We start from the raw sequence: 27,894 nt of genomic DNA, 5'->3' as shown, positions 1-27,894 counted from the left end.
TTTATTTATTTGTTAGGCATAATGACCAGAGCCTCCTTTCAAAAAGAGAGAGGTTTCGAATTCAAAACCTTTTCTGTTGCCACTCAAAAGGATTTATTTTAGGAAAAATTCCTTAAAGTACTCGTGTGCAAGAACTATTTTTGAAACAGTCCCTATGTTTTTCGATTTAATTGAGCAAGATATTTAGTAAATATTTTCTTTCTAAATGGTACTTGAGAACTATTTTCATCATTTTTGACATGTGAAATGTCCAAACTACCTTTTTTTATCATCTTCTTCATATAATTAGATTTTTCAACTGCGATTGCAATCAATTAAGGAATTTTCTATCCTTCATTTTGTTTCATGTGCATGTGTCATGTCTGAAATGACTCTAGTTTTCAGAGAGTAGAACTTCGAGTACAGAGTGGGCGAAGCCATGGTAATAGGAGTGTTGTTTGTGAATCTCTAGAAATATCTATGGTATGTGATAAATATTAGTTGTGAATGATAGATATTGCATTATATGCATTGTAATAATGTACATGAGATGCACATTATTATAAGAGTCGTGATAATATGATGCCCCCCTATGCCCTCAGCATAGAATTATAGATCATTTGTCTCGGGATACATAAAAAAAGATTTATGATTATACATATCTCGAGGATAGGAGGGGATAAAAAATTATTTATAAAAAAAATATCAATTTTTGTGAAATTACAAATAGAAACCTATTTTGCCATTTGAAGTGGCGGTTTTAAAATTTTAAGATTTTATGTCAATTGAAGTGGCATTACTTTTATATATAGATATTTTCCGCCATTTAGAGTGGCACACATTTATTTACTTATTTAATTAATTTTTCTGTCACTTAACGTTCAAAATGTTTATTTTATTTTATTTTACCTTTTTTCATTATGCCGCATTTTAGGATTTTTTTTTTCCCGAAAGGGTATGGCTAGCCTAAACTAGTTAGCAAGTGTTTCACCCTTACTAAAGGTCCTTATACTGACCTTGTGGCATGAAAAAAAACACGATTGAATGCTTCAAGAAGATTGTAGAGGATAAAATTCAAGGAACTAGAAAAAAAATTAAACAAAGAGGGATCTTACCTCAAAGGTAGGACTTGCTGTCAAGATGTTCAAGGAAATGAGAGAAAAACTTGAAAAGAAAAATTGATTACCTCATGCCTAACGAACCATTATAATAATTCCGACACTTTACTGGGCAGCAAAGCAGATAAAATCCACCCCAAAAACACACACATGACATAACATGTATGTATATAAATATATGCGCACACCATTTCTTTATTATCTGATTCCTTTCTATACTGATGATGGTTGGTACACTCTCAACCCTTCGATCAAAGCAGTCAAGTCAGCGCTAGATGACCCACCTTCTTCCACAGCTCTCTTAGCCATCTCTCCAAGCTCCTTTGCTCTCCTCCTCATCTCTTCTGCTTCCTCTCCACTTCCCATCAACTGAGTCACCACCTTCTCTATCTTCTCACATTTCACCGAAGCATCCAGTTGTTCTATCCATGGATTCCACACCTCGACACCTACCCGGATTCCAATCTTCAGAACTTGAGTGACTAACTTTTCATTGTAGAATTGCTCGGCAAACAGCGGCCAAGTGATCATGGGAACACCTGCGCTCACTCCTTCCAGTATGGAATTCCACCCACAGTGAGTCAAAAACCCACCAATGGCCGGATGGTCGAGGATGAGCACCTGTGGAGCCCAATCTTGAATTATCAAACCCTTTCCTTCAATTCTCTCTTCAAAGCCTTTGGGCAACCATTGCCCCTCTTCTACTTCCTTTCTCACCTTTCTCACTACCCAAATGAATGGAAATCCAGAAGCTTCAAGACCCATCGCAATCTCCATCAATTGAGCATTACTGAACCGTGATAGACTCCCGAAACTAACATAAACGACCGAGTTGGGTTTCTTGGAGTCGAGCCAATTCAAGCAGTAGTGTTCATCAATCAATGATTTCTTCCCTCTCTGAGCCTTGTCCACGGTGTTTTTGTTGCAGAGCGAAACTGGGCCTATGTGCCATGCTTTCCTTCCCATCACCTTCCTGTAGTGGTCGGCATAAGCCGGCTCCAACTCATAGAAGCTGTTCGCCAAAACTCCATAACTCTTCAGCTCTGATTCTTCCAATTTCTCTTTCATTTTCTTAAACCGCTCATTTACTCCAAGATCAACAGTCTGTGTCCGCGTCAGCTCTATCTGGTCCGGGAGATATGGCACCACAAAGGTCTCTGTGTCAGACGTAACCTTTTCGTACGGTGCATAACGCTTTAAGCTATCCCCCAAACAAAGCGAAAAGAAGCTCGTCCCGTGAAAGACAAGGCTAGGAATGCCAAGTTTAGCTGCAACATCGGTTACCCAAGGTATGAACGTATCAGCCACGACGCAATTCGGGCGGTGTTCTTCTAAAAGCTGCTCGAGCGGTTCTTGGAGCATATTAATGGCGTTGAAGAAGTTCCCAATCATCTCCGGTGATGTTACGGAATCTATATTCTCACAACCATCTGGCAATCCGGCTTCCACCGAAGGAAATCGAATTATTTGAATATTGATATCGAGGCCAGATTGTCTATCTCGATTGATAGATTCAGATAAGTGAGAGGCAGCGTTGAGGGGAGTGGTGATTAAGGTAGATTTGGCACCTCGTAAAGCGAATAGTCTAGCGATGTCGATCATTGGGATCGAATGGCCATGAGCCATGAATGGGAAAAAGAATATATGAAGTTGAGGAGCTGCGGAACCCATGAGGGATTGTTGCGTTGATTTGGGGAAAAAGTGAAACTTAGATACGTGAAGAGAGCAATACAACTGATTAGATATTTATAAGTTGGTTAATAACATTCGACTGAAGTTACTTGGTCCACAAGACTGGTCTGGTACTCGCAAGAGAGGGAATTTAAAATCATAACAAAGCCTGCATCCACCGTTGTTCTTGTTTCTAGTTAAGGCTTTAGATGATTGGATGGTTCCTGATGATTCAGAGGACCATCGAACGGTCTGCACCAACTGACAGCAACGTCAGCAATAAAAGAATATACGAATAAAAGTCAGAAAGTATGAGAAGGCACGCCAGACTGGTTGATTGATTGGGATTGGATCTTAGACAAAGAAAGAGACGATCAGACGTCATCCTGTCGTCAACGTATTTAACTTCAACTCTGTCGAATTAAATGGTTTTTTTTCCCTTCATTTTTTTGGGAGAAAAGTGGGTGAGGATAGAGTAGATCTCGTTTTCAAGATTCTAGAAGTTCTCACAGCTAGTTTACATAACTGGCAATGGATCAGATTTTACTTGGTATCAAAGCTGATATAATCCCCAAAAAAAAATAGAATTTGGATCTGAAGTTTGAACTTTCCGATTGGATTAGAATTGAAATATGTAGATTTGATAAAATTTTTGATTTATTTCTAATCAATTCCGATCCGATCTGATAAAAATACTTATCAAGTTAGGGTTCTATCACGTAGTTTTATTTATTTATTTGTCAGGCATAATGACCAGAGCCTCCTTTCAAAAAAAGAGAGGTTTTGAATTCAAGACATTTTGTTGACCACCTAGAAGGATTTATCTTAGAGAAAATTACTTAAAGTACCCTTGCAGAGTGACTTCTTTAGAAATAGTCTATATGTTTTTTGACTTAGCTGAGCAAAACATTTAGTAAACTTTTTCTTTCTAAATAGTGATTGAACACCAATTTCACCATTTTTGACATGTGAAATATCCAGACTATACTTCTATCATCTTCTTCACATAGTTAGATTTTCCAAGTGCAATTGCAATTGCTATCAAATAAGACATTTTCTCTCCTTCATTTTGTTTTATGTGCATGTGTCATGTTTGAAATGACTCTAGTTTTAAGAGAGAAGAACTTTGAGTACATAATAGACGAATCCATGGTGATAGGAGTGTTATTTGTGAATCTCATGAAATATCTATGGTATGTGTAGATGCAAAAAACTTGTACTACCTTGAGATCTATGACAATGTCTCGTGATTTCTTCTATTCATTTTCTTGGGTGTGCTTGCAAAACAACATCTCCGATGTCTAAGTCAGAAGTTTAATACAAAAATAGTATCCAGTTTAGAGGGGGGAAAATCCATGCCTTTTAATATTTCTGTCCATCTATTTATAGAGATGAAATCCTAAGATTCCTTTAGATCTTGTTACTGATTTTACCCTTATCTAATTTAGATGGAGATTTTGGAATATATATAGTCAATATCCCGTACTCATACATTTCTTCCTCGAAACTTTTCCTCACCAAGATTTTAACCACTCTTGATTTAATCCTTAATTTTTAGGGATTTTGACTAATTGAACAGTTGTACCATTCATCATTCGCTCAATATTTACCCGACCAACCAAGACTCGAACCCATGGTTGGTTTGTAATTGAGTCACCGAATTTACCCCTTAGACGAGTTGGCCCTGATCTCTGTGCTTAACTCGAATTCCTAAGTGCCACGTGTCGCCCCCTTGGTACTTAGAGAGAAATATCCTCCACAGTATGTGATAAATATAAGTTGTGGATGATAGATATAATGTTGTATGCATTATAATAATGTAAATGAGATGCACATTATTACAAGAGTCAAGGTAATATGACGCCCCCTAAGCCTTCATCCCAGAATTGTAGATCATTTGCCTCAGGATAGATAAGAAAAGATTTATGATTATGCATATGAAAGGGAGGGGGGATAAAAAAAATTATTTATAAAAAAATATCAATTTTCGTGAAATTACAAATATAAACCTATTTTGCCACTTGTAGTGGTGGTTTTATTTTTTTAAGATTTTTTGCCAATTAAAGTAGCGTAACTTTATATATATATAGGTCCCGTTCGGCACCCAACCATTTACCCAACAATTTGCCCAACCATTTTTGTCTTACATGAGTTAGAAGTTTTGGAATTGACTGATTTTTGGTGAGGATGATCTTTATGGTGAGGAGATCATCCTCACCAAAAATCAGCCCATTCCAAAACTTCTAACATATGTAGGACAAAAATGGTTGGGTGCTGAACATTTCCCTATATATATATATATAGGGTCAGGTTCAAACGACAACCATTTCAACACACATATAGACAACGCGTTTTGTCTTATATGGGCAAAAATGTTTGGAATGGGCTAATTTTTTGGGAGGATGATCTCTGTGGTGAGGAGATCATCCTTGCCAAAAATCAACTCATTATGAAACTTCTAGACCGTCCAATTTTTGTTGAAAAATGGTTGGGCAAAATGCTTGGTGCTGAACTAGACCCTATATATATAGTTGGACAAATGGTTGGGTGCTGAACATTTCCCTATATATATATATATATATAGAGGGTCTAGTTCAGCACCAAGCATTTTGCCCAACCATTTTTGTCTTAGATGGGTTAGAAGTTTTGGAATGTACTGATTTTTGGGTGAAGAGATCATCTTCACTAAAAATCAGCCCATTCCAAAACTTCTAGTCCCATGTTTACAAGTTGAAAAATCGTAGACCGATCATTTTTTGTAAATCATTTTTGATGGGGTTAGAAGTTTTGGAATGGGCTGATTTTTGGTGAGGATGATCTCCTAATTGTAGATATCATCCTCACCAAAAATCAGCCTATTCCAAAACTTCTAACCCATGTAAGACAAAAATGGTTGGGTAAATGGTTTTGTGCCGAATGGGACCCTATATATATTTTCGGCCATTTAAAGTGGCACACGTTATTTATTTATTTTTAAGTTTTCTACCACTTAAAGTGGCACCCAAAATATTTTTTATTTTACTTTTTTTAATTATGCTATACTTTAGTTTTTTTTGAAAAGAGTATGACTAGCCTTACCTACTTAACAAGTGTTTCACCCTTACTAAGAGTACTTGGTCTCACCTCGTGGAATAAAAAACATGATCCGATGCTTCAAGATTGTAGAGAACAAAATTCTAGGAACTTAAAAAAAAATCAAGATATTTTCATCGTTGAAGTTTAATTTTAAAATTTAGACTTAAGTAGAAGTTCGTTAGCTATCCATTTTAAAAATCTTAAATCAAGCTAAAAAAAATGTTTTCTTATTTTCTTAGATCTGAGTTTTTTTATGAAATCTAGAGGGTTGTGGTGGTAGATTGCTAATGTGGTAATTCATTTGAGCAAAACAACCCTAAATAAGGCTTAAAATGTTTAATAAGTTAATAAGCAAAATGTTTCTCTTTTGATGCATTTTTCTTAAAAGGTTTTGAAGATTCAAAAGAGAAACATTTTTCTTACTAACTTAGGAAACATTTTAAGCCTTACTTAGATTGCCTTACTTGAATGGATTTTCACATTAGCAATCTAACACCACAACCCTCTAAATTTCATGAAAAAACTCATATCCAAAATATAAAAAAATAAGAAAACATTTTTGTTTGACTTGATCCAAGGTTTTGAAAATGGACGGCTAACGAACTTTCATTTAACTCAAAATTTTAAAGTTAAACTTCAACAATGAAATGACTTATTATTTTTTCAAGTTCCAAGAATTTTTTCCTCTACAATCTTAGAGTATTGGATCATGTTTTTGATGCCACAAGGTGAGTCCAAGGACCCTTAGTAAAGGTGAAGCACGTGCTAACTTATTAAGGCTAATCATACTTTTTCAAAAAACCTAAAGCGCACCACTTGGAATGTTAAAAAAAATATTGTGTGCCACTTTAAATGGCGGAATTTATTTATTTATTTTTTAACTTGAGCCACTTTAAGTGTTTGAAAAAGAAAAAAAAAATAGTTATGCCATTTCAACTCGTGAAATTAAAAAAAAAAAATATAGAACTGCCAATTGAAGTAGTGAAATAGGTTTCTGTAAAGGTACAATATTGGATATCTTCAATTCCTTGAAATTACCCCTAACAATCGATCTTCGTTGTTATTGATTTATGCAAACGATAAAAAATCATACATAAAAATAATCAAAGAAAAGGGAAAGGAAAAAAAAGACAAAACACAATATTTGTTCACGAGGTTCGTTCTAAAATCGGATAACGTCAACGGGTTCTAAAGAGCATTTATACTATTCTTGAAACAAATACAAAATTTACAAAATCTAACCTTATTTTCCTTCTTTCCTCCTCCCAAGAGTATCCCTTCCCTTTACCTAATAGTTCACCTTATATACTTAGAAAGTAAAACTATAAAAATAAAATAAAATCATTTAGGATTATTTATAAAATCTATCTTTATTTATAAATAGATATTCTTAAATCAATTAGGAGACTTCCTATTTTTGAATAAGATTACAATCTTAATCAAATAAACTTTAATGCAAGATATATTAATCAATATTTTAAAATATAGATTAATTGTCGTGTGATCGATCATCAATATTTTTCTTATTTACACCATATGTCTAATATTGATTTTACACTCTCCAATTCCAATATATATATATATATATATATATATAATTTCATGAAAATTAATATTTTTTTTATAAATAATTTTTATTTTGATTTTTTCTGATAATTTCCTTAAAAATCATTACACTTATTATAATCCATCTCAAGTACATTGTACCTGCATCTCCTTTAGAATGAATTCTTTAATTTCCTTAGAATGAATTCTTTAACTTAGATTTGTGGTGAAAATGATTTGAAAACTTAGACAAAGAGGGATCTTATGTCAAAGGTGGGACTTGCTGGCAAGATGTTCAAAGGAAGAAAAATGGAATGATTACATCATGCCCTACGAAGTATTACAATAATTCCAGATAAAATCCCCCCAAAAACACAAACAGACAAACACACATGACATGACATGAATGTTTATAAATATATGCGCAGACCATTTCTTTATTATCTGATTCCTTTCTACACTGATGGTGGTTGGTACACTCTCAACCCTTCGATCAAAGCAGTCAAGTCAGCGCTAGATGACCCACCTTCTTCCACAGCTCTCTTAGCCATCTCTCCAAGCTCCTTTGCTCTCCTCCTCATCTCTTCTGCTTCCTCTCCACTTCCCATCAACTGAGTCACCACCTTCTCTATCTTCTCACATTTCACCGAAACATCCAGTTGTTCTATCCATGAATTCCTCACCTCGACTCCTACCCGGATTCCAATCTTCAGAATTTGAGTGACTAACTTTTCATTCAAGAATTGCTCGGCAAACACCGGCCAAGTGATCATGGTAACGCCTGCACACACTCCTTCCAGTATGGAATTCCACCCACAGTGAGTCACAAACCCACCAATGGCCGGATGGTCGAGGATGAGCACCTGTGGAGCCCAATCTTTAATTATCAAACCCTTTCCTTCAATTCTCTCTTCAAAGCCTTCGGGCAACCATTGCCCGTCTTCTACTTCCTTTCTTGCCTTTCTCACTACCCAAATGAATGGAAATCCTGAAGCTTCAAGACCCATCGCAATCTCCATTAATTGAGCATTACTGAACCGTGATAGACTCCCGAAACTAACATAAAGGACCGAGTTGGGTTTCTTGGAGTCGAGCCAATTTAAACAGTAGTGTTCATCAATCAAGGATTTCTTCCCTCTTTGAGCCTTGTCAATGGTGTTTTTGTTGCAGAGCGAAACTGGGCCTATGTGCCATGCTTTCCTTCCCATTACCATCCTGTAGTGGTCGGCATAAGCCGGCTCCAACTCATAGAAGCTGTTCACCAAGAATCCATAACTCGTCAGCGCTGATTCTGTCATTTTCTGTTTAAATTCCTTCAACGGGCCAGCTCCCTCAAGATCACCAACTTGTGTCCTCGTCATCTCTATTTGGTCTGGGAGACTTGGCACCAAAAAGGTCTCTATATCAGATGTAACATTTTTGTGTGGTGTATAACGATTTAAGCTATCCATCATAGTAGCCGAAAAGAAGTTCGTCCCGTGAAAGACAAGCCTAGGAATACCAAATTTAGCTGCAACATCTGTTACCCAAGGAAAGAACATGTCAGCGACGATGCAATTCGGGTGGTGTTCTTCTAAAAGCTGCTCGACCTGTTCTTGGAGCAGATTAATCGCAGTTAAGAAGTTCACAATCATCTCTGGTGATGTTATGGAATTTAAATTTTCACAACCATCTGGCAATCCGGCTTCCACTGAAGGAAATCGAATTATTTGAATATTAATATCTAGGCCGGATTGTCTATCTCGCTGGATAGATTCAGATAAGTGGGAGGCAGCGTTGATGGGAGTGGTGATTAAGGTTGATTTGACACCGCGCAAAGCGAATAGTCTAGCGATGTCGATCATTGGAATCGTATGGCCATGAGCCATGAGTGGGAAAAAGAATATATGAAGTTGAGGAGCTGCGGAACCCATGAAGGATTGTTGTGTTGATCTGAGGGAAAAGAGAAACTTAGATATGTGAAGAGAGCAATACAACTGATTATATATTTAGAAGTTAGTTAATAAAATTCAATTATTAGAGTTTCTTGTAGCACAAGATTGGTTTGGTGCGTGTAGATTGTCAACTCAGACCATTGCAAAAGAAGGAATTTAAATTGAATACTAATTAAGACCGGATCCACTATTGTTAGACGGTTGGATGGGCCCTGGAGATGAATCACCGAATAAAATTAGAGAGTACGAGACGTCATCGAGTACAGTTAATTGGTGCACAAGACTGGTCTGGTGCTTGTATCGAGTCAATTTAGACCATTGCAAGAGAGGGAATTTAAAATCATAACAAAGACCGGATCCACCGTTTTTCTTGTCTCTAGTTAAGGCTTGGACGGTTGGATGATTCCTGATGATTCAGAGCAACTGACAGCAACATCAGCAATGAAAGAATATACGAATAAAAGTGAGAGGGCGTCAGCAACTGACAGCAATGAAAGAGAAGATCAGACGTCATCGTGTACGTCATTGTATTTAACCTCACCTCAGTCGAATTAAATGATTTTTTTCCCTTCATTTTTTTGGGGGGAGAAAAGCGGGTGAGGATTGAGTAGATCTCGTTTTCAAGATTCTAGAAGCTCTCACAGCTAGTTTACATGGCTGCAATGGATCAGATTTTACTTGGACTTTCGGATTGGATTTGAATTGAAATATGAAGATTTGATAAATTTTTGGATCTATTTTTTATCAACTCCAATCCGATCTGATAAAAATCCTAATCAAATTAAGGTACTTCTACGTATTTTTATTTATTTATTTGTCGAGCATAATGACTAGAACCTCCCTCAAAAAAGAGAGATTTTGAATTCAAGACCCTTTGTTGATCACGCAGAAGAATTTATCTTAGGAAAAATTACTTAAAGTACTCTTGCAGAGGGACTTATTTTGAAAAAGTCCCTATGTTTTTTGAATTAGTTGAACAAGACATTTAGTAAACTTCTTTTTTTCTTTCTAAATAGTGTTTGAGGACCATTTTCACCATTTTTGACATGTGAAATATCTAAACTACCATTTATCATCTTCTTCACATAGTTAGGTTTTTCAACTGCGACTACAATCAAATAAGGCATTTTCTCTCCTTCATTTTATTTCTTGTGCATGTGTCATGTTTAAAATGACTCTACTTTGGAGAGAGTAAAACTTAGAGTACAGAGTGGACGAAGCCATGGTGATAAGAGTGTTGTTTGTGAATCTTAAGAAATATCTATGGTATGTATAGATACAAAAATTTACACTACCTTAAGATTTATAATGATGTCTCGTGATCTCCTCTCCTTGTTATCTTGGGTGTGTCTGTAACACAACCTCTATGATATCTTAGTCAAAAGTTTAGTACAAAAATAGTATCTAGTTTAGAGGGGTAGAGAACTTATATTTTTTAGTATCTTTGTCCATCTATTTATAGAGATGAAATCCTATGATCTTTTTATATCTTGTTACCAATTTTACCCTTATCCAATTTAAAAGGAGATTTTGGAACATACGTAGTCAATATCTCATCCTCATACATTTCTTCCTCCTTTGAACTTTTCCTCACCAAGATTTTACTACTCTTGATTTAATCCCTGATTTTTAGGGATTTGGGTTGACGGATCTACCATGTATCATTGACCCGATATTTTTTCGACAAATCGAGATCAGAACATATGGTTAGTTTGTAATCAAGTCATTGAGCTTACCACTTGAACGAGTTGACTTGAATCTCCGTGCCTAACTCGAATCCCTAGGTGCCACATGTCGCCTCTTGGTATTTAACAAGAAATATTCTCCACAATATGTGATAAATATAAGTTGTGGATGATAGATATAACGTTGTATGCATTATAATAATGTACGTGAGATACACATTATTATAAGAGTCATGCTCATATGACGCCCTCCTAAGCCTTCATCACAAAATAGTAGATCATTTGCCTCGGGATACACAAGAAAAGATTTATGGTTATGCATATTGGAGGGGGGGGGGGGGGGGGAATAAAAAAATATCAATTTTTGTGAAATTACAAGTAGAAACCTATTTCGCCACTTGAAGTGGCAATTTTGATTTTTTAAGATTTTTCGCTAGTTGAAGTGATGTAACTATATATATATATAAATTGGCACACATTTATTTATTTATTTTTAAAAAAATTCCAACCACTTAAAGTGGTGCCCAAAATGTTTTTTTATTTTATTTTTTTTTAATTACTCCGCACTATAGTTTTTTTGGAAAGAGTATGACTAGCCTTACCTAGTTAGTCCTTACTAAGGGTCTTTGGACTCACATGATCTGATGCTTCAAGATTGTAAAGGACAAAATTCTAGGAACTTAAAAAAAAATCAAATTATTTTCACCGTTAAAGTTTAATTTTAAAATTTTGACTTTAGTGAAAGTTCATTAGCTGTCCATTTTCAAAACCTGGGATCAAGCTAAAAAAAATGTTTTCTTATTTTTTTAGATCTGAGTTTTATATGAAATCTAGAGGGTTGTGGTGTTGGATTGCTAATGTGGTAATCCATTCAAGCAAAACAACCCTAAATATGGCTTAAAAGTTAGTAAGTAAAATCTTTCTCTTTTGATGTATTTTGCTTGCACAGTTTTGAAGATTCAAAAGATAAACATTTTGCTTAGTAACTTCGTAAACATTTTAAGCCTCAGGATTATTTTGCTCGAATAGATTGCCACATTAGCAATCCAACACCACAACCCTCTAAATTTCATGAAAAAACTCAAATCCAAAAAAATAAAAATAGATAAGAAAACATTTTTCTTTGACTTGATTTAAGGTTTTGAAAATGGACGGCTAACGAACGTTCATTTAATTCAAAATTTTAAAGTTAAACTTCAATGATGAAAATAACTTCTTATTTTTTCAAGTTCTTAGAATTTTGTCCTCTATAATCTTGAAGCATCGGATCATGTTTTTGATGCCACAAGGTGAGTCCAAGGACCCTTAGTAAGGGTGAAACACTTGTTAACTTAGTAAGGCTAGTCATATATTTTTCGAAAAACCTAAAGTGTATTGCTTGGAATGTTTTTTTTTTTTTTTTTTGAGCCACTTTAAATGGTGGAAAAAAAAAATTAAACTTGAGCCACTTAAAGTGCTTGAAAAAGAAATGAAAAAAATAGTTATGCTATGTCAACTGACGGAAAATCTTAAAAAAATTAAAACCGCCATTTGAAGTAGCGAAATAGGTTTCGATAGAAGTAAAATTTTGGATGTCGTCGATTCCTCGAGATTTGCCCCTAACGATCAATCTTCATTATTATTGATAAAGACAAATGATCAAAAATTACACATAAAAATAATCGAAGAAAAGGGAAAGGTTGAGAAGACAAAACACAATATTTGTTCATAATGTTTGTTCCACAATCGGACTACGTTCCCGAACTCTGAAGAGTCATTTCATTATTCTTGAAGCAAATACAAGATTTATAAAATATAGCCTCCTTTTCTTTCTTTCCTCCTTCCAAGAGCATCATTTTCCTTTACTTAATAGTTCTCATTATATAAATAGAAAGTCAAATCCTTTAAAAAAAAAAAAAAATCATCAAGGATTCTTTACGAAATTTATCATTATCTACAAATAGATATTCTTTAGTCAATTAAGAGATTTTTTATTTTTAAATAAAATTACAATCATAATCAAATAGAATTTAATATAAAAATATATCAATCAATATTTCAAGATATGAATTAATTGTCATGTAATCAATTATCAATATTCGCCTTATTTACAACATTTCTCTAATATTGATTGTACCGTCTTCAATTTCTATATAGAATTTCATGAAAATTGATACTTGTTTTTATAAATAATTTTTTATTTTGATTTTTTATATTATAATTTCTCTAAAAATCATTGCATTTATTATAATCCATCTCAAGTACATTGTACCTTCATGTGATTTATAAAGAATGAATTCTTCAACTAAGATTTGAGGTGAAAAGGATTTGAAAACTTAAACAAAGATGGGTCTTATGTCAAAGGTGGGACTTGCTTTCAAGATGTTCAAGGAAATGAGAGAAAAACTTAAAAAGAAAAATGGATTGATTACATCATACCTCACGAACTATTGCAATAATTCCAACTTTTTACTGGGTAGCAAAGCAGATAAAATCCACCCGAAAAACATAGACAGACAGACACACATGACATGACAGGACATGCATGTTTATAAATATATGAGCACACCATTTCTTTATTATCTGATTCCTCTCTATACTGATGGTGCTTGGTACACTCTCAACCCTTCGATCAAAGCAGTCAAGTCAGCGCTAGATGACCCACCTTCTTCCACAGCTCTCTTAGCCATCTCTCCAAGCTCCTTTGCTCTCCTCCTCATCTCTTCTGCTTCCTCTCCACTGCCCATCAACTGAGTCACCACCTTCTCTATCTTCTCACATTTCACCGAAGCATCCAGTTGTTCTATCCATGGATTCCACACCTCGACACCTGCCTGGATTCCAATCTTCAGAACTTGTGTGACTAACTTTTCATTGTAGAATTGCTCGGCAAACACCGGCCAAGTGATCATGGGAATGCCTGCGCTCACTCCTTCCAGTATGGAATTCCACCCACAGTGAGTCACAAACCCACCAATGGCCGGATGGTCGAGGATGAGCACCTGTGGAGCCCAATCTTTAATTATCAAACCCTTTCCTTCAATTCTCTCTTCAAAGCCTTCGGGCAACCATTGCCCCTCTTCTACTTCCTTTCTTGCCTTTCTCACTACCCAAATGAATGGAAATCCTGAAGCTTCAAGTCCCACCGCAATCTCCATTAATTGAGCATTACCGAACCGTGATAGACTCCCGAAACTAACATAAAGGACCGAGTTGGGTTTCTTGGAGTCGAGCCAATTCAAGCAGTAGTGTTCATCAATCAAGGATTTCTTCCCTCTCTGAGCCTTGTCCACGGTGTTTTTGTTGCAGAGCGAAACTGGGCCTATGTGCCATGCTTTCCTTCCCATCACCTTCCTGTAGTGGTCGGCATAAGCCGGCTCCAACTCATAGAAGCTGTTCACCAAGACTCCATAACTCGTCAGCTCTGATTCTGCCGATTTCTGTTTCAATTCCTTCAACGGGTCAGTTACTCCAAGATCATCAACTTGTGTCCTCGTCATCTCTACTTGGTCTGGGAGACTTGGCACCAAAAAGGTCTCTGTATCAGATGTAACATTTTTATGTGGTGTATAACGATTTAAGCTATCCATCATAGTAAGCGAAAAGAAGCTCGTCCCGTGAAAGACAAGCCTAGGAATGCCAAATTTAGCTGCAACATCTGTTACCCAAGGAAAGAACATGTCAGCGACGATGCAATTCGGGTGGTGTTCTTCTAAAAGCTGCTCGAGCGGTTCTTGGAGCATATTAACCGCGGTGAAGAAGTTCGCAATCATCTGTGGTGATGTTAGGGAATTTACATTCTCACAGCCATCTGGTAATCCAGCTTCCACCGAAGGAAATCGAATTATTTGAATATTGATATCGAGGCCAGATTGTCTATCTCGATTGATAGATTCAGATAAGTGGGAGGCAGCGTTGAGGGGAGTGGTGATTAAGGTTGATTTGACACCGCGCAGAGCGAATAGTCTAGCGATGTCGATCATTGGGATCGTATGGCCATGAGCCATAAGTGGGAAAAAGAATATATGAAGTTGAGGAGCTTCGGAACCCATGAAGGATTTTTGTGTTTATTTGGGTTAAAAGAGAAACTTAGATACGTGAAGAGAGCAATACAACTGATTATATATTTATAAGTTAGTTAATAAAATTCAATTAAAGTTTCTTGGAGCACAAGATTGGTCTGGTGCGTGTTGAGACCATTGCAAGAGAAGGAATTTAAATTGAATACAAAGACCAGATCCACTGTTGTTCCTTTTGCCTCTAGTCATGGCTTAGACGGTTGGATGGGCCCTGTGATTCATGGAGATGAATCTACGAATAAAATGAAAGTGTACGAGAAGCCTCTTAGTTTGATTGATTGGGATTGAATCTTTGTTAACGTAAGACAGGATCAGACGTCATCGTGTACGTCAATGTATTTAACTTAACCTTTGTGGAATTAAATGTTTTTCTTTCCCTTCATTTTTTGGGGGTGATATAAGATTTACTGTGATTCTCACAACTCTGATGTGGACGTGCATACATAACTGAAGATGATTTCTACTTGTATTACGAGAAACACATCTATGTCATGTGCACATCTCACATCAGATTTGTGAGAATCACAATAAATACCTTATGTCATTCCATCATTTTTTGAAAAGGAAATACTCATTTAAGCTCACAAAAATCTGAGATCCACTCATCACATGTACTGACGTGTATTGCATGTATCCAATGGATTTGGACGAGATATGGTCTTTTAATATATCAGTTGCCTCTTCTTTCATTTTCGTTGTGCAAATATGATTTTTTATTATTTTAAAAAGAAATTTAGCATTTAATCTGATTTTGGATTAAATGAAAGTTTAATTGAATCGGATTCGATTAAATTTTTTATTGATCTGATGAAATTTGAGTCATATGATAAAACTTTTATATTGATAGCAAAGCCTAGGGTTTTGTATATAGGGTAAATTTGGAATTAGATCTAGACCTTACACGTGTTGAATCTGTGATAGGTAATTTGGTGACCAAGTTATGCAAGATTGGATGCTACCCAAATGTATGGTACCTAAAGAGTCAATCGGCTTTATTTAGCACGAGATTGATGAGTTGAGTTGAGTTGAGTCTGAGTTGAGTTGATCCCATCCCAAGTAGGGAGGGACAAACCAAAGTAAAATAATGGGACGAATTATCATATTATCTTTAAGTTTAAATTGGGAAATGACCCCGAAAATTTCTGAGTGATTGATCGTATCAATCACATCTTTTCGTAAAAGAATTACTTTCTATTTTAAATGAATTTTTCCCTAGTAATTCTGAATATTCATCGGAAAAATAAATCCAGGATAAGCTCGAATCCTCATAAATAAATGTAGGGAGTGAAAATGAGTTGAACTATAAATAGGAAATGAGATCTCAAGGGAAAAGACTTTTGGAACGTAGTCAAAGCTATTAGTTATTATTTTCTATTACTTTCATTTTAATTTGAGTGTCATAGGATGTTTGGTAGATACAATATCGATAAACCTACGTGCATGTGGGGGAAAAGAACCCATCATGAGGGAGGTTTGAGTTGTTTGGTGTCCATCAAATCGACTTAGGTGGTGTGATTCAAATTATTATTTTGTCATATAAATATATTTTAATATTTGAAGTTTATAACATATTTGTTAATATCTTTTAGAAAACATATTACTTATAAGACACACAACTTAGTTTGACTTAGACGGCATTGTAAGGGATTTCATTTTCACTCATGAATCAAATTTAGTATCTTTCAACCAAAACAAAATAAAAAATAGTGGGCATTCATTTTGTCGAACGAGACGCCCCTATTGACTGTCTATCATGCTTAACAAAATTAATGTTGAATATTTCAAAGAGTCGTGATTTTCTTATGCCCCCTTTGACACACAAGCTCTAACGTGGCATGGGCTAAAATCATAGATTTTCCCCCTCAGGATATATAACTGTACATCCCCATAAATAATTGTAATTATGTATCCCGAGAAAAATAATCTATGATTATTGCACATGCCACGTCAGGAGACGTGTGTCGTGTGTGTGTGTGTGTGTGTGTGTGTGTGTGTGTGTGTGTGAAGTCTTCAAAGCTCTCTAAGGGACAATAATTCCAAATGCACCATTCTAATTAGCAATTTCCTAGTTGATTACCCTTTCAAAGTCTCTATACAACGGCGTTGAAATTCCACTGAGCTGAGTCAATTCATCAGGCCAAGTATTGACTTGCTGAATTCTAAAATTGGTTTCAAATCCCAGTTAGTCCTAATTTGACTTGACTGGGTCAAAATATTTTGGCAAGGCCTGAGTGATTAATCGCTCCATGCCAATTGGACTCCCATGGAATCAGCCTAGAATTAATTCAAATTGATCGATTTTTCTTGAAAATCTTGGATCATTTTTGGTGAATTCGCGGTGTATCTAGTCCAGGTGGGATCGGTCATATAAATGGGTGTTAACAACATAAATATTTATGGTTGATATAAAATGAAAATTTGTGATTATAGCAATTATATATATATATATATATAATTTTGATGATTGTAGCATATTTTACTTCAGTTTGATTTTGAAATTTAAATAAGATAATGTTGAAGTAACATTATATATATATATATATATATATATATATATATATATAATTTTGATGATTGTAGCATATTTTAGTTCAGTTTGATTTTGAAATTTAAATAGGATAATGTTGAAGTAACATTAAAAAGTACATCATGGGAGACATTTCTGATGTGGATGCATGTCAAAATCATAGATGTATCTCGATGAAAGCATCTATGGTTCTGATATACATCCACGTCAAAAATGTCCTCCACGATATACATTTCAATGTTACTCTAGCACGACTCATTTAAATATGAGTCGTGCTAGAATGACCTCAAGCTGTAACCTCATATTGCACTTCTTGATGTGAAAGTGGATAGGAACCATAGATGCTTTTTCACTTGTATCTCGAGGAAAGAATCTATGATTCTCATCCACTTTCATATCGGGTGTGCGATATGAGGTCTAAACTTGAGGTCACTTCTGCATTATTCTTTAAATATATGTGGGAAAAATTCAGAAACCCTAAAGAGAGCCAAACATTTTTCAAAACAAGGTTTACAAATTTCATAATGGACTGATTTTATGTGAGGATGATCTCTATGGTGATGAGATCATCCTCACCAAAAATCAGCTCATTCTAAAACTTCTAACCCTAGTTTACAAGTTAAAGAACCATGGACAGTCTATTTTTTGTAAATCACTTTTAATGGGATTATAGATTTCGAAATGAGATATTTTTGGTGAGGATGATCTCCTCATCATAGAGATCATCCTCACAAAAAATTAGCCCATTCAAAAAAATTTAACCCACACATTGAAAAAATGTTAGGCTCTCTTTAGGGACTCCAATGCCACCTTAAAAATATATATATGGGGAATGCTGACATTCAAAATCTTATGGGGACGTTAGTATTGTTCAACACATTTTTTTTAATAATATCCCTCCTAATTTTATTTTTTAGTGAAAAAGATAAAATCATGTTAGTCTTTTACGCAATAAATATATTTATTATACCATTAATAAATGCATTGATCATGTTGGCATTAATTGTCAAAATATTTATTATAAAAAAAATTTTAATTCAAAATACTTAAATTCTCATAGTATTTATATATATAGAAATAATGGTCGAATACACGGGCAATGTCTCTGGATTTCAAAATATGAGGATATTGGTAGGTTCCTGGTGGATGGTTGTAGTCCATGAAAGGTAGGAAATTCATGTTGTGGACAAAATTCTCTTGGTTGTGTGTTTTCCAACTTCCACTCTCGCATATTAAGATCTTTTATTTTCCTTTGTTTATAGATAGAAAAAGAGGATGTGGAGATGTCATTTCAAGGTTCTAAACATTCCACGTATACACTCACTAACTCACATTATGTTGGGTCTAAGCTCACGAGTTCTTGTTTTAAAGGGGGTGGGCTAGAGCCATAGACCTTATGTCTCGGGATACACAATCGCACATCCCCATAAATATGTGCAATTGTATATCCCGATGAAAGGAAATCTATAATTTTGGCACACCCCTCCTAAGAGGAGTCGATTGAGGATGTCACGTGGAGGAGCCTGATTATCAAGACTCTTGTTTTAATGCCAAAGAATATTGACTCAAATATTCATCAAGCAATCATGCTTTTAAAACTTGATGACCGTTGTTTACTGAGGAAAGTTTCCTGATTACACCACTTTGTTGCATCTAAAAACATGATCGGACACCATCAAGGGTGGAGCCAAGATTTTGCCCATGTATGGGCAACCAAGGGTAGAAAATTTTACTGGGACAATTAAAAGTGTAAATTTTTTTTATGGGGGCAATGGCAGATTTTTTTATCCAATGCAAAAATCTGTCTCAATAGCTCACTAATCCGTAGGGGACAAGTGCCCCCACTGTAAATCTGCCCTTAAATGCCATGAACGCAAAGTATAAAATTTGAAGAACTTTATTTTTTTTTAAGAAGGTATATTTTACTCTTGTAATTTAACTTTAAATTTGAGAATTCAGCCACAATCCATTTTCAAAACCTTGGATAAAACCCAAAAGCATTTTTATTAAATTTTTTTTTTTTTTTTAATCTGAGTTTTACCAGGAAAACCCGCTATCATGTTGGATTGACACGCATGGACTGTCGGAATGACATTCCTGCCCTTGTGAATCTGCCTCCTCTTGACTCGGCCAAATCGGCCTGTAAACTACTTACTTTTTTAAAAGAAAAATTACTAATGCAACGTAATACAGGGTATTCATGCTAAATGGCCTCCTAATTTTGGAGTCCCATCTTAAAAAAATAATGTCAAATATCTAATTATAAAGGATTAGTGGCTATGTTTTCTTGCTTAAGGACCCCTAATGTTTGGCCTTATCATGAAAAAATTGTCAAATATCTCAAGAGCTGGATCTATATACTCATGAAAAAGACCAATAAACAAGCACGCAATCACAACAAAAAAATCCAATTGTTAGGATTTATCTTAGGAATGTGTGATATATCCTTGGGATACATGTTTTATAATGAACATTATATTTTTTTTTGTATTTACCAGGTAAGGATTGCTTGCTTGTGTATAGGTTCTTTTTCATGACACTATATCTAAAATATTTTATAAAGCACGAAATTACGAACAAAACAGAAACATATAGAACCCTATGTTGTAAATGTCTTGTATTCTATTTGAATCACAGAAAGGATAATTATGTAATATTTTCTTAAGGGTTTTTCAATTTTTTTGGGAGTGAGACTTTTTCCCTGTTTCTTGTTTTTTGTTAGAGATCTCTAGAACTTGAAAATCCAAGAAAAAAAAAACTTAGTAATTGGATTTTTGATTCAATCTGTAGACATAGGCACACTTCTGAATCATATAAATCTTTGTGTTTTGTTTGCGATTTTCTATTCTCTTTAGTGTCTCATTTTTCACACTGTAGACAAACAAAGTCATAAAGAAATTTTACAAACCCAACCCATCTAATCAGTATGTCCTCAAAACATACCCCCCTAAATTCCCAGTAGACTTTACACCTAAAAAGCATAAACCCCAAGGTACATAAGATAATCTCTTGTAGGTATTTCATTACTATTGGGAATTCTTTTCCTTTCAAATTCTTCAACAAATAGCAAAAGGGACAACGTTCCGCAAAACTCTCTTGAACGCTACAAAACCAACAGAAAACCACCTCTCGAAAAGATACAATAATGACCACCGCATACAACCAGACTCCAAACAAAACTAAGTAATACTAAATCTCACTAGCCACTGCACAATGAATAAAAACATCATCAACTGATTGCCCATCCCTCTTATACATATGGTAAAAATTATGAGCAATGAGACCTCTACAAATAATATTATTCATGGTGAGAATTATTTGTCCAAGTTATTTTTCGAACAACTCAGGCAGCTGACCTAAAGAATTCTATTTCCAATAATCAAAGGCCTGATTTTGCTCTTACATATAGCCCATATCAGGTCAAGTTGCATTTCCCTTGGCAACATAATCTCAACTCTTCAGTGCTCCACTGAAAATAGTGTCTAAAGGTGGCCCTTTAAAGAAAAAAACAAAAAATTGTGGATGACTTCTTTTAGGAGAATATGACTAGACATGTGTATTTTAGTTGATCAATCTCTCTCTAAAACAAAATAAACTAGTTTTACCTTACCGAGACTCTCTCTCCCTTCGTATGTGAGCATGGCATTTTTATCCCATAATACTCACATACATGTTGGTTACTTAGTCACAAGGAGACACATTCTTCTAGATGCTCACACTGAACACATTTTTGGCATGCTTGGGCACTAATAAGTGTTGGAAGCAGTATTCACATGCTGCACGACATCATTTGCACCAATTAAGCACATATTCTTACTTGAAATTGATTAATTCATCAAGAAAAATGTATCACTAGTTGTCTATGCCCTGCATAAATATCAAGTTGAAAGTAAGAAACTAATAAATGCTCCACTATTTTCTGAAGTTATAGCATGGTACTTCCCTTGTAATTTACACCCTTCACAAAATTTTCACCCATTCTGCATGTTTTAGTGATGGATTTGATGGTAGAGCTGTCGATGACGCAGTTGCTAATAAAACAGTGAGCTTGACCTTTCTATCATATCTAGTTTTGATGTTAATATTGATTATATACTTATAAGCTTTTCTTTTTTAGTTCCAATTTTCTCAAAGACAAATTACAATGATGCTTTTGTTTGACAAGCATAGATTTATCGAAAAGGCAATAGAATTATGAAGAACATGAAATACAAAGCCGACGAGGTCGAGGTGATCTGCCTAGGCACTAAAAACAATAATGATAAAAACTCATCAACCAAACTCCCTGTCAATGGCAATGTCCCATCTAATACTCTGCTGTTTCTTTCTTCCCAAATGCCCAGACAAAATGCACAGAGAAGCATTCAAAAAATTAACTGCCCTTCAAGTGGAAAGGCTACTAAACCTCTAAAACAAAACTATGCATAATCCAATGAACTACGAATAATAAAAATTAGATTGCGTAAGGGATTAGTTAAGTAATATATGGCATACTGATTCACCAATGGTTTTGCACGTGGAACAGAAGTCAACGATCAATTCATTTGCTATTGATCGAATGGTCTTGCATTAGGATTTTGTCCAAGGACGATGATTGGACAAAAAACGCTATCTTGTAAGAGATCTTAGCTTGCCAGACAAAGTCAAACAAGATAAAGGTATTCAAGCCAACGTTCTAAGAAAAACATGTAGGTGATAGATTATCGGGCAACTTTTGGCAACAAAAAATAATTCCAAATGTCCATCCCAATCAACCTTGAATGTCATTGTACTTAGAGCTTCAACCACAACAATGAAAAAAAACAAAAAAACCCCACACACAAGATCCCTCAGTTTCAAACCTCTGGAGATCTTAAAATACCCCGAAGGGGATTCACTCATCAAAACAGAAAAATAGATGGGATAGATTTTTTAATTCATTTGCTCCTTCCCCAAAAACCCATTCTCCCAAGAAAATAGTCTAAGAATCTCTATTAACATGGTTGCACGCTTTTCCCTTATTAGTTTTCCAATCAATCAATGCCAGGCACCTTGAATCTAATCCTAGAATCTATGCATGAATTAATCATTAGTATTAAGGTGTATATCATTTTCATATAAAATACATTTGTTACAGGCAGTTAAGTCTCTTAGATACATGCACCAATACTTATTGCTTATTTCCTTCAATTTTAATGAAAACTTAATTTAACATTTTGCACTGATCAAAATAGACACCAAAACCGAAATTTAATACCTTGGTTGTATATCAGGGGATCCATTCCCATGGGAATGGGCACACAGTTCATTTTAGGTCAACCACTTCAATTTTAATCAGGGTTAAACCGTAAATCTGAGAAATGGGCGTTGTAACCAGGGCTGGATGTTCTAATAATACTGTTATATCGATAGTTCACTTTGACAAGTGAGTATTGGGTTGCAATCTGTCTATATCAAAATTTTACCATGAAGCAATGCTTTCACAGTGTGTCTAGTAATCATTTTTATGCTCTTTTTCATCCATAATTTTAATGGTGGAACATGCTGCTGAATGTGCAGGGTGTTGCTTGTTCAAGTGCAGTGGTAGATATAATCTACAGGACAGCATTATCTACTCCTCAAGTGTTGAGTGCATATAGTTGGAGTATCCTTTTAAAATCACGACACTGTTAGTTTTGTGATTTGTGTCTTTTTTGGGTTGTTTTAGATGTACTGTCTATGCTTAAGAAAATTTTAAGGTATGCGAAGTCGCGACTGGGGATGCCCAAGAAGTCATCATAGATGTGTAGAACCAGCCAGACAGATTATCATCCATTGGTGGTGTTATTGCTCAAGTGGATGATACACACATCACCAATCAATTTATGTGGTAGCCCGATTTCTAGTATTATTTATAATAGCTGAGTCGTCGACCATTTCGTTTAGTCTTCTGTATGGATTTCAAATGGGTGCTTTGCTTTCGTTTCATTCTTTAACCATTAAATTAACTAAGTTAGTGCCTTTTGTCAAACTCAGTGGGCACCCACCACTTCTAACAATGTGGACAGAGATTCTATCTGAGAAGAAGAAAAGAAAAGTTTACTCAGTGTTTATGCCTTTTTCTTTTTCTTCCTATGTTAATGGAAATCAACTTGGATTATTAAATTGTGGTTCTAAGCTTGTTTGGAAGACTTTACTCTGATTGAACATTGATGTCTGAAGACCTGGTTCGTTTGACAGAAAATCCTGAATTGGAGTTGATCTTTGGAGGCCCTCGGCTGACTTGGTGTTCACATTTAGCCCATTGTCTTACTTTCTTTCCATTAGTCTATGCTATAGATATTAAATAAGCTTTGCTTTGCATTTGAACATTGTGTCAACCGCTTTACACTGATCAATTGCGCGGTTTCTTCACGCATCAGTGTCTCAATTTATGTTCAAACGTCTGTCATGCCCTTTCTCATTTCTTTTTGAATGATCTTTGATTTATTTCTTAGATTAATCTCATGTTTCCTCATATATGTTTGGTTTAGGAATAACATGGTTTTGCAACCAATACCCATTTTCTGGTTATTGAAGTTCTAGGAAATCCAAGCAATAGTGTATAACAAGTTGTACACAATATTAGAAGAAATCTACAAAACAATAAACTCTATATATAATATGATGTAAATCAGTATCAAACTCTATACAAGATCAGTATGAGAGCAATTGAAATGCTGTAGCAAGAATGAGAAATACTTTGACCGATCCAGTTATATTGGATCAAAACTAATATCAAGGATGCTTGTAATAGGTAGGTCTCCTCAATCCCTTTTTAATCGATTAATGAACTTTATTCCTAAAAAAAAAATTGCTGAAGAATACCGCTTCGTCATCCTCTAACATTGCAACCCTTGGAATGAATAGTATGATTTCCCAAGTTGTTGTCAAGTTCATATGAACAGTTGTATTAAAACCCACCCTTTCTTTTTCTACCTGACTCTGCTCGGAGATCTGCTCCAATTATCCAAAACTATTTCGAACAAATCTGTTTCAGATTCTTGATCAACATCGACTGATGTGTTATCACCATTGTTGTTGGTGTAGTGGTTACTTCTGGTTGTACTCCGATTGAGCCATTGAGAGTCAATCCTTCCCATTGAGAAGAGCTCGCGGCTGTCTTCGTATCCCAAGGCAGCAGCCGGAGATTTGATAAGGGGACTGGTGAAGCATGGGTTAGGTGTCCGTTGCAGATTAGCTGGTGCATAGCTGAATGCACTTTGTCCAAAATTTACCAAAATCATGGCATCAATGTTTGCAGCTAAAATCGGATAAAGCGGGGTGGCGAAAGCTTCAGATTTGCAATGTACTAAGTGCACCAATTCTGAATCCACAGTGAAGAATACCTTCTTTTGGTTTGGATCAAACCCGCAACCAATCACCATATTTGGGCTTCCCCACACTGCTTTTTCTGCTTCAAACACAAGCTTGATTCCTGGTAGAGATAGCAACATAAAGAATATTAATAAATCTCTGTTTTTCAGCTTTAAGAAATCGATTGCAAGCACTTAAGAGTTGGAATCACGAACATTTCAGGTTTTGTTGAACTCTATGTTACCAGATTCGTGCCTACTAGATCAAACCATGAACCAAAACAAACTGAACCAGTTCATGCTACAGGTGGTACTGGGTTGGTGGAATTCAACGATTTGTGAACCCAACCATTTTCAATTTGCATAGTTTTGTCGTTGGGGTTCGACGAATCCAATGGTGAAGATATAATTTTTTTTTTTTTGTTGAAAAAATTATTATACATGTTCTTCTAACTAGGCCTAATCCAAAAAGAATCGAGTTTGTTCTAGGAGGCAGATCGTGAACTATGAACCCAAATTCGAACTGAGCAAACCAGGTAACATAAGGTTGGACCTATACCAGACATTCATGCGCCCTACGCATAGTGCCAACACAGTAATCCGGACCCATTTTTAATGGGCCCCATCTAGGTGAACTCCCAATCACAATGTATGAAAAAAATCAACACATTCAGATGATCATAATTCATAACCAGTCCACCACATAGGTTGACTTTTCTACAAACTTACAATATGCCTTAACTCTTGACCTCCCAAAAATATGACAAATAGATCTAAGGGTTATTATCACTCCATCAGGGTTGTGGGTCCCTTCTGAGTAATCATACATGATTGTAGAGAGAGAGAGAGAGAGAGAGAGAGAGAGAGAGATTACCATCCAGATAGACAGAACCGTTTGAGTTGAATCCAATCGAGCCAGAATAGGTGCCTGCAAGTTTTGAAAGATGAGGACCTCCAACACTGAGCCCCACAGAAAACATCGCTGCTTCACCTCTGCTTTCTTCCTTGTTTCCAACCTTCAACTCTTCCACCCTATTATTACCTCCATTGCTGCTAACATGTATCAACGAATCAGACTGAACCTTCACATCTGTGCTCTCTTGAATCAACTTAGTCCTCTCACCTTCTCCTCCTCTCCTCTCCTCCACCTTTCGACCCTCTTCGATATCGTCTTCTCTATTAGACAAAATCGTAATTTCAAAGTAGGCTTCTTGAGGGAATGCAGAATTACCCAAAGGAGGGCCTGGTAAGGGTAAAGATGTTTTTATCACACAAGGAGGAGAACTAGAACTACCCATGCTTGTCTTCTTCAATCCTGAATTGAATCTGATCTTTTGCATGAAATCCGCAGAACCTTGACACACTTCCCAGCTTATCTCTGCTTCCATCTCTCTTCCTTGATCACCTGATGCGCATAAACCCAATAATACTGATCGAGTCGAAGACGAAGACATGGTGTTGTTGTTGTAACCTGTGAAAGCGAATCTAGACCATCCATGCTCCACTGCTTCTGAAACTAAAGATGGGTTATCAGCCCAATTGAAAAAGGGTTTTGCAGACAACCCACGACGAAATACATTATAATTTGGTTTTCTTCTGTTTTCCAGATCACGGTGATGGTAATGGTGAAAATTTGGTAAATTCTTATGGTTGTTTGTTTCATAGGTGAGGTGGAGCTTTGTGATCCCTGGTTGAAGACTCTCTGTACTTGTTGCCCTTGGAGTGTTTGAAGAAATTCTGGGTTGTTTGGAGGAACAAAACCTTCGAAGAAACACGATCAGAAGGATTAGTAGAATTGCGACAGGAACCGCCGCCGCTGTGATTTTCATCCATCTTTGCATCCCCTTTAATTGGTTTTGTTGTTCTTCTTCTTCTCTCAGATCTTTCTCTAAACAAGAAACCCTTTAAACATTTTTGTAATTTCGAGGGAGAGATCGATAATTAAGAGGACGGCAAGCACTCGTGGACTAAGACTTGTTCAAGAAAGGCAGGAAGAACATAATCGAAGGAACGCCAACAGTACGAGTTGAAAAGTAGAAATCCATTCAAGATTAGTGAGAGAGAGAGAGAGAGAGAGAGGTGACAGTAACAGTTGGGTTATAATTAATTTAATGAAACCCCTACCCTTTGAAACCATTAAAAACGCGTTCTTTGTATTTGTTGTTTTTCAAAGGAGAGAGAGAGAGAGAGACGTCAGCTTACGTTATTTCTTCCAATAAACACTTCTAGAACAAAATGTTGGAGGAAGGAAGGGAAGGGAGCCCGTTGGGGAGTGGGGTGGGACTTCATTTACAGCATAGACAGGGGACACGTTGTAATAGAGGTGGCAGCGAGGGTCCATTTGGGGCACCCTTTAAGGCCCACAAATGTTTGGCTCACATTAACCTCAAATGAAAACAAATGTATTGGTGGACAATCTTATTCATAGTCTGTCGGTGTAGAATTTTATTAAATTCCTGATCTTGATATTCTTGATTGATTTAAAAAATTTCTCCTTAACAAACGATCCGCTACTAATTGTGATTACATTTCAACAATCAAGTGACAATGGATTCGATAGAATTCCAATTTGAAATGTGAAGATTGCAAATCTTAGATTTCGTTGACTATCTATTTATAATTATAGGGTCTTTAATTGTAATGCATGTTGATGTGATTGTATCAATTACAAAGATGTTGATACGTATTGGTAAATAAATTTGTTTGGTTGATTGTTTCTCATGCTTGCTATGTAACTAAATAGTGTCGTATCTTAGTATTGTCGTTTGGGAGAGTTCGCCTATTACCATTTTCATCTCGGGATCTCGAACACTTCATGCTTCAATAGATCAACAGTCTACATCATTTCTAGATGAAAGAAGACTTGGGACCGTTTGTAATTTTCTTGGACTATTTTACTTGAAACACACCTTGACCTAAAACATCCCGATCACCACTATTCTCAAAATTGGTCTGACTTGTTCCTATTCACACAAAACAAATTTTTGAA

The 27,894-nt window shown here is 35.7% G+C and overlaps 4 protein-coding genes across 4 annotated transcripts; all 4 read right to left on the bottom strand.

Annotated features, from left to right (window-relative positions):
* Positions 1-1,037: 1,037 nt before the first annotated feature.
* Positions 1,038-3,052, bottom strand: LOC147409219 (scopoletin glucosyltransferase-like). The gene has a single exon (XM_086426589.1). It carries the CDS (start codon positions 2,766-2,768, stop codon positions 1,311-1,313), a length of 1,458 nt encoding a protein of 485 aa, XP_086282715.1. The 5' UTR covers positions 2,769-3,052; the 3' UTR covers positions 1,038-1,310.
* A 4,533-nt stretch (positions 3,053-7,585) lies between these two features.
* On the bottom strand, positions 7,586-9,438 carry LOC147409218 (scopoletin glucosyltransferase-like). Its single transcript, XM_086426579.1, has one exon. It carries the CDS (start codon positions 9,299-9,301, stop codon positions 7,844-7,846), a length of 1,458 nt encoding a protein of 485 aa, XP_086282705.1. The 5' UTR covers positions 9,302-9,438; the 3' UTR covers positions 7,586-7,843.
* Positions 9,439-13,327: 3,889 nt separating this feature from the next.
* LOC147409217 (scopoletin glucosyltransferase-like) lies at positions 13,328-15,189 on the bottom strand. Its single transcript, XM_086426569.1, has one exon. The coding sequence runs from the start codon at positions 15,036-15,038 to the stop codon at positions 13,581-13,583; it is 1,458 nt and encodes a 485-aa protein (XP_086282695.1). The 5' UTR covers positions 15,039-15,189; the 3' UTR covers positions 13,328-13,580.
* Positions 15,190-24,186: 8,997 nt separating this feature from the next.
* Positions 24,187-27,141, bottom strand: LOC147409216 (uncharacterized). Its single transcript, XM_086426561.1, has 2 exons — positions 25,780-27,141; positions 24,187-25,027 (listed from the first exon to the last, which is right to left on the bottom strand). The coding sequence occupies exons 1-2, from the start codon at positions 26,744-26,746 to the stop codon at positions 24,525-24,527; spliced, it is 1,470 nt and encodes a 489-aa protein (XP_086282687.1). The 5' UTR covers positions 26,747-27,141; the 3' UTR covers positions 24,187-24,524.
* Between the last annotated feature and the right edge of the window lie 753 nt (positions 27,142-27,894).

Source organism: Akebia trifoliata, chromosome 2, assembly GCF_017979445.1.
Source record: "Akebia trifoliata isolate Shusen 1 chromosome 2, ASM1797944v1, whole genome shotgun sequence".
Taxonomy (NCBI): Eukaryota; Viridiplantae; Streptophyta; class Magnoliopsida; order Ranunculales; family Lardizabalaceae; genus Akebia; species Akebia trifoliata.
Note: the sequence above shows the minus strand (reverse complement) of the source record. Positions and strands in the feature narration are given on the sequence as shown.